At 36.6% G+C, this 22185-nt stretch overlaps 3 protein-coding genes across 6 annotated transcripts in view; 2 read left to right on the forward strand and 1 right to left on the reverse strand.

The window, feature by feature from the left end:
- Positions 1–5631, forward strand: part of arid4a (AT-rich interactive domain 4A) — a 36944-nt gene extending 31313 nt beyond the window's left edge. For all 3 annotated transcript variants that reach the window (XM_079833817.1, XM_079833818.1, XM_079833819.1), the window contains exon 25: positions 3783–5631. In XM_079833817.1, the coding sequence (XP_079689943.1) occupies positions 3783–3886 (104 nt within the window). In that variant the 3' untranslated portion in view covers positions 3887–5631. The remainder of the gene's footprint in view (positions 1–3782) is intronic.
- Positions 5494–11272, reverse strand: timm9 (translocase of inner mitochondrial membrane 9 homolog). 2 transcript variants are annotated; one of them, XM_079833820.1, is made up of 4 exons: positions 11211–11272; positions 10853–10912; positions 10667–10762; positions 5494–6991 (listed from the first exon to the last, which is right to left on the reverse strand). In XM_079833820.1, the coding sequence occupies exons 2-4, from the start codon at positions 10889–10891 to the stop codon at positions 6914–6916; spliced, it is 213 nt and encodes a 70-aa protein (XP_079689946.1). In that variant the 5' UTR covers positions 10892–10912; positions 11211–11272; the 3' UTR covers positions 5494–6913. The 2 variants fall into 2 exon arrangements, with proteins under 2 accessions (XP_079689946.1, XP_079689947.1); XM_079833821.1 differs by having other exon boundaries at positions 5671–7005; positions 11211–11267.
- Positions 11273–12372: 1100 nt separating this feature from the next.
- kiaa0586 (KIAA0586 ortholog) overlaps positions 12373–22185 on the forward strand; it is a 155979-nt gene continuing 146166 nt past the window's right edge. The window contains exons 1-8 of the mRNA XM_079832271.1: positions 12373–13049; positions 13131–13192; positions 13311–13371; positions 14207–14276; positions 14358–14520; positions 14623–14835; positions 15763–15937; positions 17947–18096. Of these exons, the coding sequence (XP_079688397.1) occupies positions 12803–13049; positions 13131–13192; positions 13311–13371; positions 14207–14276; positions 14358–14520; positions 14623–14835; positions 15763–15937; positions 17947–18096 (1141 nt within the window). The 5' untranslated portion in view covers positions 12373–12802. The remainder of the gene's footprint in view (positions 13050–13130; positions 13193–13310; positions 13372–14206; positions 14277–14357; positions 14521–14622; positions 14836–15762; positions 15938–17946; positions 18097–22185) is intronic.

The raw sequence follows: 22185 nt of genomic DNA on the forward strand, positions 1-22185 counted from the left end.
TGTTCTCTTGGGAGGAGGTTGTTTCAGCTTCTTCACCCTCATCCTGCACTGAGGAATAGCAGAAATATAAAGACTAGGTAAAATTTAAGTACAACAGTGACAGGGGTTTCACATTGTTATAAAGGCAAGCTTTTAATTATAATTTGTATCATTACACTTGCAAGAGTTAGAAAAACAGAACACATTTAGATAAATATGCCATAATAATCAATTAATTATTGAAGGGGAAAAAAATCCATGTACACGAGAAGGGATAGTAAAATAAATACAACACCTGGTTCTGCAACAGCACAGATTTCTCCTTCAGTCTGTGGAACACATCCTCGCGCTGGTCTTTCTCTTGATGAGGAAGGCCTTGGAATTAATTTACTACGGCAGAAAACAGCCTTGTATCTTTCTCTGTGAAAACACTGATGCACCTTCTGATCTCCATGGCAATCGCCCTCGATGGCGCGAGTGGGGCTGCAAATCCGCCGGTCAGTGTAGTTTGGCCTATTATCATCTTACATACAGACGGAGGTGACTGGAGCCTGTCACTGTGGTGATTTATTAGTCTTCGGAAAGTCAAAATGCCGCCGATTTGAATGAGTCTATGTAAACTATGTACTTGCCGTCGCCATGCTTCTGTTTGACAGCGCGTGCACACTGGTGCACTCACGCCCAACTTCCATATGACTGAACTGAAAACATTAGCTTATTCCACTGTTCTTCTTCGTGCCAGTGTGCACCGTACAGTCCGTCACGCAAGCAAAGCTACAACTTGCTGGTTGCTGTCGTGCCTGTAAAGTGAGGCTGTTTAAAACGTGTATTGCGATTCGTTTAACATCTCAACCGACTTGAATCATCACACATTTGTTTCGATTTTCAACCGGCTCCGACTAAATCATTACATCCCTAGACAAAATGCATCTAAAAATAGTGGAGTGGAAACCGAGAGAGTTGCTGCAGGAAAGGATCATGATCCAAGTGCCCAAAACATGAGAATTCTTTATTTTAAGCTTTAAGCTAATGCATTAGCGTTTAACATACCCAGTCATGCGATTTGACAGATGCGTGTGCGTCCTCAGTGCAAAGCGTTCATTTTACAGATGATATCCTTATCTGTAACTGTTACTAATTCACGTGAGTTCTTCCATTATTGCACGAAAGTGCGTCCTGACAGTCTGCATTATGCTTGAAACTTCACTGAACAAGCATCAAACAGACAGAACGCAGTAGAGAGGGAGATATTCATATGCATAATATTCAGCGCTAAACATTCATTAAGCTGCAATATCTGCTGTTGGATGTTAAATTTAAGTTTAAAAGTCAACATGTATTTCACATATTTTATGAGAGTAGTAACCGTAAAGGGATAACGGCGTGTAATTGAATATAAATGCAAGACGTTTCTTATAGCCTATTTACAGGATGATAAATGACAGCAACAGGTTACTTTATCCATAGCAACTGTGTGTGTGTGTTCCCGCAGAACATTCCTGTTATTTGGTAACACAGAGTTTGTGTTTTTCTTTTTCTTTAATATCATTTTAATGTAGGGATTTAAACTATTTGTGACCCTGTCTGTGAAAACCCAGCTAAAGTCATTTTTTTGTAATTCGCTGTTTTATACATAAAATCATCCTACATAATGTAAAGAACATTTTGTGAAAATATAACCTTGATATCTTTAATATTGACTGAGTAAGATCATGTCAAAAGTAAGCTGAATTTCGGCCTCAGAAAATCATGATTTTGAGAAATTCCAATTTTAAAATCAAGCTTATTTTTGAAATTTGAAAACATTTTAACCATTATTATTCTGATAATGTGCCATATACCACATTAAAGTTAAGATTCTCCCATTTTCAGTGATATAGGACACATTTATGGGAAAATTCTTAGTTTTGTAAAACAAGTCTATTTATTATAATGTGCATGTCAAAAAAGCGTGAAACATTGAAACGAATGGGGGCACCACAGGAGCTTGATTTACCAAGTCAGTTCACTCTAATGATTTGTAGGCTATAAATTTATTAGTAAAATGAAATCTCAGTAGAAAATGTCATTAATAGGCCTATATATATACATTAATATATAAAACATCCATAGAAAATCTCACTATGCAACATTTGGAGTAAATCCAGGACTAGGCCTAATGCCCTAACAAGTTAACAGGTCAGTCTCAAACTATGTGCAGATAGTTAGTCATAACTGTGAATCTTCACTTGTCTCACAATTCGATTAGATTATGATTCATTAGGATTTTTTCATGGCTCATTGTGCTTAATAACTCTTTTAGCCTACATAAAGCACGTCCTGCACTTTATGTTCTCATTCATGCATGTTCTATTCGTATAGGTTTACAAACCGATACCAAAACATCAGACGCAAGAGCTTTGCTTCCGAAGGACACACGCAACTTTTTTTATATTAATATATAATACGGGTTCTTTATTTAGCCTACAAAAAACAGTAGGCCTATATTAGTCATTATTAATTAAACTATCAGCTGTTCTGTCCCTTGCGCTTCGCGTGCCCGCGGCCGCCCTGTCAGAGAGCGAATTCATAAACCCAGCGCATCAGCATCGAAAAACCAAACTATTTAGACACTTAGCAGCCATTAAATGTCTTTAAAATAAGATGGATGTATAGGCAGAAGGTGGAGTTAGGAAACAAATAAACTGTTCCTGAAATGTCGGTGATGACACCCAGAAATCCACACAGAAGAAATCGGGACCCGGCTATGTATCTCGGATACATTCCGAGAAATCGGAACCCGGCTTAAGTCAGTTTTCTTGCCTTTGACACTGACCTGATCCTTGGTCGTGCGGATTGATATTATGGTCTGTTTGCACTTTCTAATTGTAAAAAATAAGTTTCTGAACCGAATGATATAAGAATCAGGAGTTGTTTCTGCATCCAAAGTAAACAAAGAGACTATTCAAATCAATTTTTAAGAAGCCCACGTCCAGCATTTTTTGGTGCAAAATAATAAAACCATTAATAACCATTAATAAAATCATTAATTTCAGTATTTATAATATTATAAATGAAAAATTGAGTACTGCATCTCAAAGCCCTTGGTATAATCTATCATTTACAGCAATAAACACAAATTGCCTGTTTTGGTCATTTTTATGGCTATGACTACTATATCTCCGAATTAGATTATGCGACTTTAGCCGGGGTTTCACAGACGGGGTCACATTTGCTTAGTAACTTTTTTGCACATAATGTAGTGCACAGATATACCCTCACGAAAATTGACATGGTTTTATTATTGTAAAACCACGTTTTTGGCGTATTACCATTAGTATAACCACACAAATACCATATTTAAACTATGGATTTGAAGCAAAACTATGGTTAATTTTTGGTTGCCATGGAATAAGTACTATTAATTAATGTATTATTTTGATTCGTTGTAAAACGTTGGTTAATCTTTGTAAAACAGAAGAATGGAGCAAGGCGAGTGTTCTGATGTGTTTTAAAGACTTTGACTTGGACAGCAAACTGTAAATGCTTCCAGTGTTCTTCATATTGAGTATTTGATTTTAAATCCTAGAAGGTTAGGTCAGGTTTATTCAGTTATTTTTCAGTGAATATTGGAAAAAGAGCGAGGTCCAATATGATGATACCAGAGAATGGTTTCGCTAACTTGGCTGATGTCAACTGATGTCACACTTCTCTTGGCTGTCTGATTAACCTCAGCTTCAATTCAACGTTAAGTGACATTTTAGCTTTGACTGTATTGTAAACAGTGTTTGGGTTTCTCAGTTTCTTTTGCTTCTGGTCAACAGTGTCCCACACCACAGCGTCCACATCATCAGGCTCGTCTGACACGGGCATGAGTCCGTCTTCAGCTTCCCCCACGCAGAACACTGTGGCCGTTGAGTGCAGGTGATGTCACGCCCCATCCCGCCCCGCTCCACCTCTGCCTTCTCAGCATCCCGCCGCCTCCACGGAGACGCGCATACTGACGGGCCAGAGCAAGCAGCCAATAGCACTCGACTGCCCACCGCCTCCACGTCTCCTATGATCCCTATTGGCCACTCCCACCTTCTGCACTTTGTAAACTGATCCTGCCTCCTCTCGCTCACTGTCGCTACCACTCTCGGCACCAGGGAACGGACTCTACGTGAGGGTTGAATGTAATCTATGAAATCAAAGCTTACGATTTATCCATCCAGAACGAATACGACGGCACTTTCCGCATCTCTCTACAAACGCTGAACAGAAACCTCCTCTTACTGCTTCTGCGCAGCAGGGACTGCTAATCAATCAATTGTACGTTCCTCTATCAGAACATGGTAAGCAAACCGTCTCAGATCCCTAGGTAATGGTCAACTTAACCAGCTGGATATGGTTATTCAAAGAAAGGTCAATTGTAGTGCGCTTGTTCCATCAGAACTGCCAAAGTACACGTGTTACAGCAGAGTGCCCTATTTTGGAAAAGTAGGACAAAGTCAGTTGCAAAAGGAAATGTAGTTTACTGAAAACTGCAGCCGGCGTCTTCCACTTCTATCTTAGTATGTGAGCACAGAGAATTATGCAAAACCTATTTTTGTTGTCTCTTTTTAAGAAAATAAGAAAATGGAAATGAAAAAAAAAAAGAAAAGCAGAAAATGTTTACAGTGGAACACGAGATAAAACTGTTTTCAGTGGACTAATTTCCTTTGCAAGTGTATTTTGTCTTTTTATATGTAATTGCAGAGTTTTTATTTTAGTATGGAAAATTTCAAAAAGTATATATCACAGCCGTGAAGTTATTTAATGAAAGATTTCTAGAGCTGAAATTTTTGTGTAAAATAAAGGTATTATCTTGCAACTTGTTAAATATATTTATTCAGTCCGTGAACAGCATTTTTGTATTTTTTACAAGATGAGAATTACAGTCGTCCCACATTCGGTTCGGTCGGTGGGGTAGAAGGAAATATGAGAATTTTGTGGGGTCTTGAACCTTTGAATGTGACGTCACAATTTGGGTAACTACTGTGCAGTAAACCGCTCATCCATTTGGGCCCAAAGCTCCCTTGGAGCACCAAAAATTGGTGACCTGCTTTTTCTCTCCATCCTTGTTGTTTTTTTTTTGTTTTGTTTTTTTTCCTTCCTGGTACTTTATAATTTAAACATTTATTCTCATTTTCATTTTGAGTTCTTGACCAATTGAATAAATGAGTTGCTTCTCACACGAGTATGTTAAGCCCAGGGGTTTCTTACTGATTGTTCCTTTTGTAAATAGATCTTTCAAAAAACTATGTATTTGCAAAATACATTTTACACAAACTGTAAAAATGATTTATATTATTTTTTAAACAGTACATCTTTGTATATTAATTTTCCTTTTCTATGTCAAGTTGGTAGAAGCATTAGCACATCTTTAGACTGTATATAATCAACCATTTAGGAACCTAAACCTAAACCCAAGCTGTCTAGAGTGATGACTATGTCCAACATGTTATGCTGTAGGCATCGATTCATTCACTGCGATGAAATTGTGAAAATTTGCTTCCCTGTGACTTCAGTTTATTTACAGATTCCTGGATGAAGAAATGAAGGCATTAGGTTCCTGAGCAAAGCCATTGTATCATTATGTAAAATAAGAGGTCTTCTCATTTCTAATAAAGTTTTGAAATATTCAGAAATATTATTCTTATTTCTTTGTCTTTATTCTTTGTCTTTACATTCACAAAACAAGACCATTTCACCACCATGTATTTTTATTTGGCAGAAATACACTAGTATAATTGACACTAATATATTGAAACATTTTTCATTTATTTATATAATGCATGAATTAAAGGGAATGCAAATAATATACTGAGATGTATATAGAATATATACATACGTGTTCCAATTAAATTGATAGATTTAATATAAAATCTGCATTAATTAAAGTATATGTTAAGTATTTGCATTTCCTTTTAATGCAGATATATTAAATCTAAGAATTAAGTAAAGGGAGTACACATACTTGTAAATACTTATACTTTGTGTGTGTGTGTGTGTATATGTAAATTATATATGGGGTGTGTGTGTATACGCGCACAGAATTGCAACCGCTCACCCCAAGTAGCTCCCTTTCGAAGCTACAGGGGCTGATACAGGGCAAAGATGACGTTGTCTTGTTTGTCCATTTAGGGCTACTGTAGAAGCATGACCGTGCAAAATGGTGACTTCACTGTAAGGGGACCTGCGGTGTATGTAGTAGGGATGGCGCATTCAAAGATAATAAAAACGGTTCATTATGTAAGGTCTTTATACATCACTGAAAACAGTTATGTATATTATATTGCATTTCTGTCAATAAATCCTCAACTACTACACACTGCACCTTTTTATATATATAAATAAATAAACGTATTTGCTCTGCCTTTAATTCATATATTTAATGTAAAATCTGCATTAAAGGAAGTGGACATTTAACATATATAAATGTTTACTGACGTGTCATTGAAATGCAAAATAATAATTTTGTTTATTTTGAATTTGGGTTGAACTATGACCTGTTGTTTTGTGAGATTCACCCACTAGTATAGATCCAGAACTCATCCTTAAGCATTTTGTTTTTATTTCATTAGATAAATTATGCATGAACAAGACTGAATGTTAGACTTGACTAACATTTTATTTTGTAGCACTCTAACATAAAAACAATGAAGATCTTTCGCGTTTTACGGAAGACCAGCATAACGGTCAAAATCAGAGTGTCTGTCCTTTGGAAAACCAAAAATCTCAACAATCCAGTTATCCGAAGAGCCGGAAGACATGTGAGGGCTTCACACACTATCCCCAGTGCCTGCGTCCTCTGTCTTGCTGCTCCAGTTTGGAGGGCCCTGCTCCATGCTGGAATAATGGTCTGGAGTTCAGTCCAGCAGCAGCAGTTGATTACCGCGGTTGTCCTAACAAGCCGGCTTTAGCAGCCAATGCTTCATTCTGCTGGATGTGATACTCCTGGAAGCGCATGGAGATCCTCTGCGTCATCTTTAGGTACTTTTGTAAACGAGGTCTGGAAAGAAAAGTGACATTGAAATCAAGTTCATAGTACTGTTGAAAGGGTTAGTTCACACAAAAATGACAATTATCCCATTAATTACCCTCATGTCATTCCACACCTGTAAGACCTTTGTTCATCTTCAGAACACAAATGAAGATATTTTTGATGAAATTCGATAGCTCTCGGTCCTCTCCATAGAAAGCAACGTGATTAATACTTTCAAGGCCCAGAAAGGTAACAAATATAGTTAAAATCATCCATGCGACTCCAGTGGTTCAACCTTCATTTTATGAAGCATTTTATGAAAGTAACAAGTTTTTTCAACAATTTCTTCTAGCCTGTCAGACTCTTGCACTGTTGACACAGTGGCTGACACCAGAAGGCTGGTTTACCTTTGGGCGACGCGGTTCACATGAGCACCACGAAATGAGCGTGATGCTGACGCAGGAGCTAGCCAATGGTGAGCCGCCATCCTGCCGTCAATCTAGGAAGCGCTGCACTGTTTACACTGCGTCAACAGCGTAAGAGTCTGACACAGGCTAGAAGAAATTGTTGAATAAAGTAGTTATTTTTGAGCACAAAAAGTATTCTCGACGCTTCATTAAATTAAAGGGGTCCTGAATTGAGAAATCCACTTTCCCTTGAGCTTTTGATATATAAAAGGTCATGGTAATATAAGAATATCCTGGAAGTTTCAGAGCTGAAAACTTCCTTGTTAGTCAAAGAAAAGACACCGGGCCCAGGAAACGCTCGATCTCAGAATATGCCGACCCTTGACGTCATCGTGCGGTGAAGTACCGCCTGATTCTGTAGTGCCTGAGATGATAAAGGCCAAAATAGAGCTAAACCGGATCGAACTTCTAAGCAATAAACATACCGCATAAACTTAATTCGGATTAGTGTTAATTTTAACCTTTTTTTTCATGACGAAGACGAGACGATGACGAGACTGCACCTATGTCCAAAAACGCTGACTAAGACTAAATTGACATGCATTATTGTTGACGAAAAAGGACGAGACTACAATGTTTTGCATAAAATAAAAACTAAGATACAATCTCTTCATTTTCATCTACAATCGTCTCTACTTTTTCATCATGAGATAGAATATTCAGCTGTTCAAAATATTCTGAAGGAGTTTGCGCTGTTGCTCAAGCACGGTTGCTGCGAGCCTGTCATCTCATGTGGTTCCCGGAGAGCTCAATACTTCTAGCGCTGTGTCAATACATTTGAGTGGCTTAAGCCGCGTAAGTTACACAACAGCTTCACCATACAGGTGTTTGCAGCAATTTTTGGTAAACGGTACAGCATAGTGTGCATTGATTATTACGTAAGCCACATTTACAGTATCATTTTATTATGGAGAGTGGTAGAGATGCAACAATGTTAATGTTTTTCTTGTATTTAGCCCTCAGATATTCCTTACTAATTGGTCACACATACTCGTTGGTGGTCAAATGTGACCATACACCTTAACTATTTTAAAAAATAAATAGCCTATATTTTAGTTCAATAATATTTATTGAATATTTTGGTACCTAAATACTATTTGTGCAATAATTATGGTCCATTAATGACCACTTAAAATGTTTTCTTCTAATATTGTTATTATTTACATTATAATTAGAGTAGTAATTAAGGTTAAAATAGAGAATTCCAATGCAAAGAGGCAAATTAGAGTAATTTTGTGGCTGGGAAAATAACATTTTTAATTTGTAATGCCATTACCCACCAGGTGCCTGTATGGCCCTTTAGTTGCTCAAAAAAGTATTGCAGATCATAACTGCTTACTTATTTGTGAAATTTTGAAAATGTTAATAATAGTGAATAGTAAAGAATGCAAGCAAATATAATTTAAAAATAGAACTTATTTTTCCTTATATGTACAGTAGGCTATATGAATACTGAATCAAGATCGAAATCGATATTTGTGCCCATCGTCCCATAAGCTAATGCTGATTTTAGGCATCTACGCTGTAAATCAACTAGTTAGCTATGGTGTTGTGGCACATACATTATGCAGGTTATATGTATTTTATGTAACTTATTTTGCCACACAATGTATTGAGTTTTCTTTTGACTAAAACAAGACTAAAATGATGACACTTTTAGTCGACTAAAACTTGACTAACAAAAAAAAGATATGTGAATGACTAAATATGACTAAAACTAACAAGGACATTTGGCACAAGACTAAATTAAAAATAGGTGACACAGTTAACACTAATTCGGAAACCAATATTATGAATGCATGGATGAACTTTATTTTTAATGAATTTCCAGCTCATGTGGGGAAGACATTGCGCGTTTGTTCCTTCATTTCACCACGGATTAGTTTGTAAACAAGAGACTGGATTTGCAGACAGGATGAGATTACATGAATGAATGAAGCAACACACTAATGGGAGTAAAAAATGTCTCTCATATGTGATAGTATTGCATAGTTACATATCGTTTGATACCTATGGATTATGTGTACGTGTCTAACAGAACATCCCGTAGCACGCTGTCACAGGCTGGAGAATCCTTTATTTGTGGTGTTGTTGGTTCATTGCGATTCGGGATCAGACTCGGACATGTATGGGCCAGGGCTCGCAAAGCCCAACTTCCCAGGGCTATGTGTTTTCCAGACGGGCTACCAAAACGTAAGCCCGGCCTGCCGACGGGCTTTCTTGATGTGCGTTGTTCCCTCTCTTGACTTGATATTTGAAGGAAAAATACAACCGCGGAAGTTTTGAACATGCTGTCTGCAACGTACTTGGCGTGTGTGTGATGCACGAACTGCGCTTATATCCACCGATCGGGCGGGCCAAGTAATAAAAAACAAACAAACATTCCAATCAATCACGGGTGGATGAGATATAACTCATTGTGTTTGTTTGATAAAGACGTTTTGTGAGCCCTGTGGGCGAATCATCATGCCGGTTGCCGTTTTCTCACACGCTTTCAAAACAATTCCCACGTGTACTGACAGGGGAGCAGAAGCTCATTAAATATGCAACCATTATCCAATCCTAGCCGTGGGCGTTTACTTCCAAGTCTTCAGTGCGGCAAGCCCATAAAAACCGAGCATTCCAGGAGAGAGGCTCAAAACCAGGGTAGAAAATAGCCTATTACTTATTTATTATGATGTTTTGGAATGTAAAAAGAAAACCAGTGTTCACCTCAGACAACAGTATAATTTTTTTATAAAAAAGCCAGTTCATGACACCTTTAAGGTTGAACCACTGGAGTCAAATGGACTATTTTAACAATGTCTTTACTACCTTTCTGGACATTGAACGTGTTAATTAAATAGCTGTCTATGGAGGGGTCAGAGAGCTCTCGAATTTCATCAAAAATATCTTACATTTGTATTCTGAAGATGAACAAAAGTCTTACAGGTTTAGAATGACATGAGGGTGAGGAATTAATGACAATTTACATTTTTGGGTGAACTAACCCTAAGGTAACACTTTATTTAAGGTGACGTAGTTACACGTTACTGCATACTTACTATAGTAATAACAGTAAATTACGCATAATTACAAGTAACTAACCCTAACTGTATCTCTATAGTTAATTAATATTACTCAGTACTTGAGTAAGTACAATGTAACTGTGTCACCTTAAAATAAAGTGTAAACCAGTTATTTAACAATAACTTCACATTTATTTTAAAGGATATTTAAGAAAGCATAATCCCACCTCCTCTGGCTTGACCTCTCTTGTAGTGAAATCTTTAACACAATCCATGAAGCAGTTTTCTGTCAGTTTATTATAGGTTCCCAGGAATTCTTTGAACTGCAAAATACAAAGGTGATGGGTTACTGAATGATTTCCTAACTATGAATAGACAATATATGTTGTACGAGTCTGTAAGGTTTCTCTTGCCTGTTTGATCTGGTCTGATTCAGTAACCTGAGCTGCCATAGTTACAATACAGGTGGGATGCTGAGGATGAAAATGAATTAAATTTAGAGCATTTAAAATAGCAGACCTCAGTGATAGCGCACAACTTGCTAAAATATATACGCTCTCGTATAAATAGAGGCCTCCGAGCAAATCAGTGTGATGATGAGTGGCTACATTAGCCTTTAGCATCATCTCACATACACATGTACATTTATAACACCGACTATGCGAAAAATGCATTTCTAAATAAATAAATTAATAATAGCTTTATAGTAAATACGATTTAGACAACAACCGTAAACAAAGCAAAGGACGTAAAAAACAGTAAAGCGGCTACCTTTGCTGTCAGAGCTCAGGATCTGAAGGACATGTGAGAACAGAACAGATATCCGCTTTCGTAACAAATAAGAGTCCTTTTGAATTAAATATTGAAAACACGTATGAGGGACTACAATATGCAGTACGAATCCTTAAAAATCATGTATTAAAAAAAAGACCTTAAGGTGTGTGTTTGGAGGTGCATTATGATGATGATTTTTTTTTTAAATGTTTAGCTTTAACGTTACTCATCTTGCAATTCATGATAAACAAATACATTCATCCCTTCTTTTGCTTATTTAAGTTCTTTATCTAATATTAAATACTGTAAAACAGGCCTACTTTCAGTAGTTTTTTATATGATTGTCTTACAGTATTATACATACATAATTCATAACCATGTATGTTCTAAAATATTTAGATACATTTAGAGATAAAGACGAAACAACAACAACAAGAGCAAATAGAATTATTTTTATTATTATGCTTCCACATACAAACAAGGTACATAATTAAATCTCTGAATATAACAACATTTGTTCAGCCTTCGTTTGAGCATACTCAGTAACAAAAAGGAAAAAGCACTATAAAACCAGTGAACAAATAATTAAATTAAATAAATAAAAAATGGGGCTTTTGAAAATAATTTATACGTATCAAAAATAGAAATTAATTTGAGGGCTTTCTGGTTTTTAATACATTTTAAGGATTTGTACATAACCTCATTCATCCGCTGGTTAATGTTGGGTTTAGATTTAAACTACGTATGAATGAAACACTTTCCAAGACATAATAAGAAATTAATAACAAAGTCAAACTCTTTGTTTTCCAGACATACCTTAACTTCACAGTGAGGGATGTGAGTAAAAATTAATTGGAATGATAAATCTCATTTAAAATTTGGAGTTCACCTCCTTAGCTTTAGGAGGGAGAAAATTCAGATAATTTTTCCTTTTTTTTAATCGAAATCTTGAAGTACGTTTCCGTCTAATACGGTTTGGGTAATAAGCCTGTAAAATGATTTTTTTTTAGCAAATAAACATTTATTTATCTATTTCTCCAAACATATTCTGATAACGACCCAATGGGAGCAGCAATGTAAAGACTTCTAGACCAAAACAAAGAGAAGACAAACCTTTATTTTGAAATCCGTTAAACGTCATGCCGTTGTCTCCAAGATCACAGTTGTGAAGTTTTGTTGTCGGCAACTAGCGACGCTGTGAAAATAGCTGGATTTACAGCTGAAGTGAACTGAAACAAAGCATCATTTGAATATCACATTAAAATACTACGATATGAAGACGGGATTTAATATAATAGCAGAAATTAGAGAGGCTGATCCATCCGGTTGCTTTTAAAAATCACCTGCGGCGGGAAATTTAAAACGAACACTGAAAACAACATCAGAGTGGTTGACGTTTGTCATCTCTGGATATCCGTACAATAATCGTTATGTTGACGTCACCTTTACGGTAAGACTGTTATGGGCCCGAATAATATTATTGTTAACCGTTTAAAGACTGACATCTCTGACTGACCGACTCTTCTTACCAATAAGTAAGAAGAAGAAGAAGAAGAAGTCCAAACTGCCTTATTACTGATAAAAAAGTAATGGATTCTTGTTGTGTGTCTGTGATCAATAACACACACTTAAACGACTCTACGTCCAGTTCTGATGCAGCAGATGTTTTAATTCAGTCAACCAGAGCTGCCAGCAAAGAGGAAATACAGCACAAGAGTCATAATAAAGTTCATATTTACATCAGGAGACTGTCAGACTCTGAACACGTTCATTCTGTGAATGAGAGAGAAATCCCATCTGTCCTTCCTGTGAAAATCCCTTCAGCTGCAGAGACAGGTAACACTCACACTGATGTTTGTTAAATTGTGAGATCAACTAAATGATCAAAAGATTAAATTCATATTTATCTGAATTCAGCTGGACCAGATGAACAACAGGCTGGTGGACCATTAAATCAACTTGCTGCCCTTTTTGACAAAGTGAGATATTGTTTACGTTGGTTTATTTATGTTTGTTTTGTTTTTAAACAACGTAAACTTTACTTAATTTAAATATTTTGTCAGTTTGTATGTTAATTAACAAGTGTCTGTCATGTAGTCCTCCAGGAAAAGTAAAGCTCCAACTACAGTCATGCTGACAGGAAACTTAAAGTCAAAAGGTATTATGGGTATTATATTATATTATATTATTGTATTGGGGTTCTCAATCTTTTTTTACTCTCTTTTAGGATGACATCTGTCTAGGGACTGCAGGTGAAAAATAGCCTTTTGGCTAACTCTGGCATATTGACAGCAATGTTCATTAATATGCACTGTCCCTGTAAATAAATAAATAAATCTGTTAGATGCCAAGGACCCCCAAATATGATCATAATTTAAAAGTATCTATATAGTTACTAATTTATAATATTATATATATATATATATATATATATATATATATATATATATATATATATATATATATATATATATATATATATATATATATATATGTATATATATGTGTGTGTGTGTGTGTCCAAGATAGTGTATTTTTTCTACTCATTATAATACTGTAGATTATTATTTATTTACTTATTGTAATCTATTTGTTTAAATGTATTTACTCATTTATTAGTTTGTTTTCATCTAAACTTCTCTTATTTAAATATGTTTTATTATTTAATCCTTTTTCATTTGTATACACAGTTTTTCCTCTGTTTTTTATTTATCAATTTACAATAGTGACATTCAGCACTTGAAAAGAATATAAGAATAGTTTACAGTACAAAAAAGTATAATATATGTAACATATTAATAAAATCCCATGGACCCCAATTTGAAAACACCTGTTATAGTATGTTATGTTATATTATATTATATTGAATTTTATTAGAACTATATTATTATGATATATATTATATATTTGTGTATTGTAAACTATGCTTATATTCTTTTTCAATTGCTGAATGCCACTAGTGTACATTGATTTGACATTTCTGAACACTGCAGGTGAAGATGTGCAAATTTCTACATACTCTGCTGATGGAAGAGGTGCAGTTTCTGCAGCCCTCAGGAAGAGGTAATGTCTGCTTCCATTCAGTCACTCCTATGATCAAACATTGGCATTTTGCACACATGGATATTTCACTGTGTCTTTCAGATCCCAAAGTGCCCCTTTAAGACGAAACGTGACTGTACAAGTGTTGGACCAAGACAGATCCCAGACTCCAAGAGGCCAGTCAGATCCTTCTTTTCCATTAGGAGATCCTGGGACAAGTGCTATAACAGCTGCTACTATTGCTGCCACAGCGCCAATTATCAAGGTAGACCTTCTTGGATTCATATAGCATTATATCCTTTATGAATTCATAAATCAATACCTTATTATAGCAGTCACCTTAAACTGTCTTTCTTTGGCCCATCAGGCTCAGAGTGAGATGGAGGCTCAGATCGCACTGGTAACTGCTGAGCTGAGGAGGTTGCAGGCAGCAGAGGGCAGTGTCCCACCTGGGAGGGCGGCCAGTACGGAGAACACTTCTGCTGGGAGAGCGGCCCATCTGGAAGAGCAACTTAACATTCTGATCCAGCAGAGACTGCAACACCTGGAGACAATACAGTGTCAGCAGATTCAACTGCAGGTAAAGATGGCAAAATCTCTGTCCCGATCTGGAGATGCAGAATTATTATTATTTTTAATGAATTTATTAATTAATTAATTTGATTTTAAATTTAATTTGATTTTTTTATTTTATTTCATTTGATTTTTGATTCGATTTAATTGATTTATTTTAATTTTATTTATTAAATTTTTTGTTTTGTTTTGTTATTTTATTCATTTTATTTATTTATTTTACTTTTTTTGTTTGTTTGTCTTGTTTTTATTTGATTAGATTTTTTTAAATTAATTCATTCATTTATTTTATATTTTATTGGTTTATATTTTAGTTTATTAGATTTTTGATTTTATTTATTTTATATTTTTTTTAATTAATTAATTAATTAATTTATTGTTTTGTTATTTTATTTTTGTTTGTCTTGTTTTTATTTTATTTTAATGTTTTTTTGTAGGTTTTTTTGTGCTTAATTTTGTTTTTAGTTTAGTTTGATTTCATTTTTGTACTGATTTGTCTTGTTTGTGTTTTATTATTTATTGTATTGTATTATTTCACTTTTTTATTTTGAGTCTACTTGTTAGATGTTATGCAAAGAGTATTGCACCAAAAATATTCATAGTTCAGTTTTCATGTTTTCCACCATCCTTAACCCTTGAATTGAACGTTTTTGCTACTGTAAATATCCTGTTATGATATGGTGACATCTGTATAAAAGTATAGTTTGTACCAAAAAACTACCAAATACTAAACAGATTAGGTCTACATTGTACATTGAACTCTTTTATTTAGAAAAAAAGACTTCTGTTTAAAGCTGTCACATGTTCTTGTATCACATCTTCGTTTCAGAGACCTGCAGAGGTGTCAGATTTGCTTCATAATTGGTTGTGTTTGTCAAGTTGTGCATTACTTTATCATATGACTCAGCTCACAGGTGCTCTCCTCTGTCTTTAGAATCGTCTCTTGGGCTCGGCTCTGGATGTCGTAGCAGCTCGTGCGAACACAGACTCACAGTCCGCCCTGCACACGGGCTCTGGAATCACCCAGACAGACTCTCTGCCTGTTCAGATCTCTGGGAGTCGCAGCATCAGACTCTCTGCCACTGATCAAACTAGAAGCCCAGTGTCAGGTGAGTTGTGGTGTCTGAATATCATGAATATTTTAGCATAATAAAAATCCTGTTTGAGCAAAGTTACAAATTCACTCCAAAGAGAGTTATTTTCTATATCATAATCTGAACTCTCTGAAACTCCTCGATTGTAGTCTTGAGTTTTCTTCCAGGAGTGTACACTTCACGATATTCCTCATTTAAATAATTCTTGCCCAATGTATATACATAAAACGAGGCGAGGGCTGGTTGAGTTGTGTTAGTAGTGCGTTGAAACTTGTAGTTATGGTCAGGGGCGTAAATCACGGGGGGGACAGGACCCCCCCAATCTGAGGGCTGTCCCCCCCTGAAAACCATGCTGAGTATTGTAAATAATATAATAATATATACTTAAAATAAATGTGTAAATACTAGTAAAACAATACAAACGCAAACGGGACAAAAAATGCGTTTTAAGTTTAGAAACATTTTGAGTCCACCCTCCCCCCTTGCCCCACAGTGGTTTGATCCACCGCGCACCTCAACTAACGTTACCCATAGAACGTAAAAAAAGTACCACACAAATTTGGGGAGAGAACAAAGCTCTTCAGACAGCAGTTGTGAAACTCCAGTAAGCTGTCAAGGCTATTTTATTCACTTTAAACATCAGATGAAGTGATTATTTTCTCTTTAATACAGATTAGGCAAAACACTGTTAACACCACTTGCCCACCGCGCCACTGCCCCGGGCCACCGTCGCCTTCATTTTTATAGAAATAAAATAATTTGGTTCAGTTAGAGAACAGACGCGTCTGCTCAATACAGCACGAGCCGAACGGGCAAACAGCTGACAGACAAGATGATCGCGGAAGATTTGGTTTCAAAGCGAAGTGTAAAAGCGCCTATTTAAGTGAGTGTGTCATTGTATTGTTTTCCTGCGAATAATAGGCTAATGAACCCAAAATGCAAGCAACCCCCCCCGAATTGGCGCTCATTCTAAACCTAAAGTAGCCTATATGCGCACGGCCGCTCCGCCAGGTCTGTGTTGGGTTTTGCTCAATATGAAAATATGGGCTAGCTTGCTGCAGTTGAATATCTAAAGATCTGAATATCATCGTATAAAATACTATGTGGAGGACGCAAGATAATTTAATAATTATAATATGACTGTGTGGTGAACTTTAATCGTATTTAAACAACTATCAATTTGTGTTGTTGGTCAGATAAAATGAAAGAGAAAAGAAAAATGGACATTAGGCCTACATCATTTTTCAGTGCACCAAAACGGCAAAGTACGAAAGTACTTTCTTTTTTTTTTGGTACACATATCCTTATAAGTACGATTTTGGCTGTATTATTTGTGTCCCCTTCAAAATTTGCTCTTGAGAAATTTCATGTTTATTGTCCCCCCCAACTGTTAGATGAAATTTACGCCCCTGGTTATGGTGAGACCGCTATGGTGATATTTCCCAAACACACTTGAAGCGATTGATCAATCACAACACATTGCTCCAGCCGACCAATCAGAGAACATTAAGCTTTTTGCAAAGAGAGGCTTCATAGGGACAGGAACTAAACAGAGCCTTACAGACAGACTGGGAAGAGAGAGAGAGGTGATGCCGCAATGTCAAATATGTAAAAAATAAAAAATTAAATAAGGTTTTTTGAACATTCAAGCATAACCTATTCTAGTAGACCTCAAAAGTAGACTTCGTAAAATGGCATAATATGGCCTCTTTAAGTCACATGTCATCAGTTCTCGCAGGTGTCTTAAGATGTTTGACAAGAAGAAAGCGTCCAAGACTTTTTGTCTTCATTTCGAATAGTGCATTGTTTCATATTTTGAAACACAACAAACATTTTCCACAATTTTTTGTTTTGTTTCTTTAAAATAAAATAATTTGTTGTGTTATACATTGCAAATACATTAATACACATTAATGGCGGCTTAATATACTTTTTAGGGCCACTGTATGTTTGTATACAAGTAGAATTACTCAAACAAAGGGTGCTGATATTATTGTTTCTACATTGGTTCATTTCTCCTGCAGTCTCAAAGGATGTGCACAGAGAGAAACAAGCAGGTGGACATAGAAGCCCCCTGGACACCCCCGCACCACGGAAGGTCATTCCTAAACCCACCCACTGGACATCATCAACAAGCACCATCAAACCTCAAAGATCCTCTCTCAAAAAACAGGGTTGGTTTCTCTCATGCATCATTTTCTGTGTTTGTTTATTGGCAGAAAGCAATGTTAATGGCAAATATCAGATTTTGTGGGTGTTTATTTATTTATTTTCTTATAAATAAGTCTTAGAGTGGTATTATGGATGAGATTCAAGTTAAAACCACTTGATGGCAGTAGCGTCACTACTGAATTTTTATGTTTGCAGCACTAACAGACAGACACTATAAAACAGAAACAGATTTCCACTTCTTTTACATTATTGTTATGTAGGTGTTAGTTTAGATAATCCATAACAGCGTGAAAATATCTCCCATGACATTCTGTGTGGTTGAATCTAAACGCTTTCTTGGCTGATGTCATTCTGGAATTAGATGCATGCTTTTTGATTTTTGAGTCAGTATATCTAAATATAGACAAATGAAACATACTGTGCAATTTATTTATTGCTTTTTTGTTGCTGTTATTAGTCCTTTGTATTAAGTGATTTACATGCAAAGTCTTTTTTTCTTAATAAGCACGGACTATGTTTTGACAAGAAGACACAGCATTTTAATGAATTACTTCTGCGCATATTTTGCGGCAAATTTTCTGTGGTTAAGTCTCATATCTTATCACTAATATCACTGCATCCATGGCTACAGGCTTTGGAATCCATTGTGCTTTGCCTCCGCCAAGAAACCGCCTGCTTTTAGTTTCCTGTTTAAGAGGCAACAATGATCAGCTCAGCCTAGAACCTGAAACCTGAAACTCCGAAACCAGTCGCTTATCCCCGGGCATGCTTTTCCCCTTTAGACACCATCACTCAACCAATCTGTCACTCCTCCGGATTGGGTTGAAGACTTGCTTTTGCTCTAAAAACCAATTTAAGGCAAAAAGCAGTTGTTGAAAGAGGTGTCACCGTTGAACAGCTGTGTAAATATGAACAGTTCAAGCTGTTCGCCTCAGTCACGCTGTTTTGCTCCTGTCGTAGAGAGCCGAGGCTTGTTATTGGAAAGCTTCGGGCATGTTAGCACAGGCTGACCTGGTAACACAGCTGCTTTAGTGTCTTCAAGTAGTGCGTGTCATTAAACAGGCCGCTGTAGATCTGAATTACCCTACTCGATGTTGTCTAACCGTTACTATAGGCCGAAACACTTTGAAGGTGAACTTGCTTATCACTTTCCTGATTTTCTCTTTCACATCTCCAATTTGCTGGTGATTATGTGTGAGCGGTGCGCTCAGAGATGGAGTCGCTGACACACGCCCATCAGTGTGAAACCTGGGAGAATTTTCCCACCTGAATCTAATCCGCCGGCTGTTGCAGCCCCCCTCGGTGTCTCCCACATGAACGCAGGATTGCTTTCCCAGACGCCGGAGCTTATTCTTAGGCTCACGTTGATGGATGTGTGTGGGAGAACAGAGAGTTAATTATGGCTTGCAGTTTGTCGGTGTGTGTGTTTTTCCTGGAGTGCGAAAATTCTCATCCAAAGCATTAGTTCTGTGTGTTTTCGCACATTCGACCTACATACGTACACAATGCACTCCTCCAGATTGAGTGCTCCACGGAATTCGATGTCAAATTAAGGGATATTCTAAAATCAGTAAACTCAAAGGCTTTGGGTCGTGCGCGTCGAGACAGTGGGAAAATTCTGCAGTAAGATGTCTGTTGCTACTGACTCCATTTTGTCACTTGTGAGCATCAATCTGGTCGCCATGGCAACCCGGCTATTTCAGTGGCAGCGTTGCTCCATCTCTTCGGCTGTCAGACCACTCTCTCTCACTCTCTATTGAAACAGGCTATTTTTAGCCAAACATCCTTTTGTTTCTCGTGTACATCATCAAAGCGGCATTAAATACATGCGGAGAGGGGAAATCTGGAGCATGAAGATTTGTGTTGTGTAGAGGACAATTTTATGTTCACCTGTTTATGAGTAATGCTCCAGGAAATTAGGAGAGGTGTATTAGAACTGGTACATACATGCTCATACATGCTTCGGTCGTAAGGTAAATTTGGCAGCTGTTACTGTTTTTTGGTGGATTTTTTCAACTTTTTAGGTTGCGAGTTTATGAAAGAAAGTGTGTGTTTTAGGTGATATTTTTTATGACCAATATGATGCAGGTAGATTTTATATTAAAGTTTCCAATAATCAAGATGCTTAACCAGTTAAAACCATTCAAAATGTATTATTCAAAATGTCAGCCAAAATATTTTTCAGTATGATCATTTTCCATTGTTAATCATCTTTTAGCAATTTTGCTGTTTACTTAAATGGTCCTGTGGTGTGAGCGATGAGTTTTTAAAAGCTCAAATATCCCTTGGAGTCGCTCTGCGTGTATTATAATTATACAAGAAGTAGAAAAATGTTTACAATCGTTTACTATTGACACTGGAGTCATTCATTCTTTATCCATTTAGCCTTTAGGTCAGTCAGATGTGTCCAAACTGGTAGTGATGGTAGTAAAATCAAATAGGTGAAACAAGAGTCAAATCATGTTGGTGGAGAAGCCTGCAGATTTTACATTAAGGGGTATGAATATTGCAGATGCCCTCAACAGCAATTCATGTGGTCTTACCTCATCAAAGATTTATGGGTAGGAATTTTAGCTCGTACTTGACAAATACTATGTCAAAATATGCGGTTACCTTATCGTAAGGAGATGGCATCATCTTTTCTATATTGTGCAATTATTAAGCTTTATGTATGCATATGTATACTGTTCAAAAGTTTCAGGTCAGTGAGATTTTTTTTATGTTTATGAAAGGAAGGTTTTCTGAAAAATACTGTTATTACTATTTAAAATTTCTGTTTTATATTTAAATATATACCTGTGATGGCAAAGCTGAATTTTCAGCATAATTGCTCAAGAAACATTATTATAAAAAAACAGTTAATATTGATGTTAATATTGTTGTGTAAACCATGACATTTTCAGGATACTTTGATGAATAGAAAGTTCAAACGAACAGCATTTATTTGAAATATAAATCTTTTATTTAAAGAATACTTCACTTTTGATCAATTTAGTGCATTCATGCTGAAATCCCAATTTGGACAGTATATGTGACCCTGGACCACAAAACCAGTCATAAGTCGCACAGGTATATTTGTGGCAATAGCCAACAATACATTGAATGGGTCAAAATGATCAATTTTTCTTTTATGCCAAAAATAATAAGGATATTAAGTAACGATCATGTTCCATGAAGATATTTTATCAATTTCCTACCATAAATATATATATATTTTTATCATTAGTAGTAAAATGCATTGCTAAGGTCTTCATTTGGACAACTTTAAAGGCGATTTTCTCAATATTTAGACTTTTTTGCACCCTCAGATTCCAGATTTTCAAATAGTTGTATCTCGGCCAAATATTCATCAGCTTTCAGATGATGTATAATGTCAATTTCAAAAAATGTACCCTTATGACTGTTTTTTTGGTCCATGGTCTCATATGTGTAGATAATACAGTTTAGGCTAAGCAAGCAGGAAAAATATCTTCAAATACTGTATACTAGCATGTTTTATTAACACCATGACCTACATTGTGATCCTAACGTGTTCATTGTACATTCTGAAAGCTGGAAAGCTTCTTGTCACTGCTTCCATGTCACCCGGGAGATACCAGGGAGAGTCTGTCTGTCCCCCCGCCCCCCCCGCAGGGATGCCCTTTCCGGTATAAATGGCAGACTTTATTATTAGCCAGTGCCCTTACCTGCCGAGACCTCCATCAGTGTTGATGTGCGCTGGGGGGTGGGTCACATGCCGTGCGTCACAACTTAATAGAGCACAGACACGCTAGCCAGGCCTTCAAATGCATTAAGGTTCTTTGTACCCCATAATGCACTTAATGCATTAGACAACCGGCACACCCTTGCCTTTTAACGGCATTTCCCTGTAGTGTTTGTGCAGAGTTTAACCTGCATGGGGTTTTTTAGGTGTAAGAGCTGTGCTCTCGACGGGCTGCAGTCTGGCATTGTGTGTCTGGCAGCACTATTATGAGAATCCGGCCCTTGGTGAGGTGCCAGCTCCATGTTAAATGCTGACTATTGTTTACTGCTCTGTGTTTGGTGTAATTATAAAAGCAGCAGAATGGATCTCCGTGCAGCCACGGGTCTCA

This window comes from Gobio gobio, assembly GCF_949357685.1.
Source record: "Gobio gobio genome assembly, chromosome: 13".
Lineage (NCBI taxonomy): Eukaryota > Metazoa > Chordata > Actinopteri > Cypriniformes > Gobionidae > Gobio > Gobio gobio.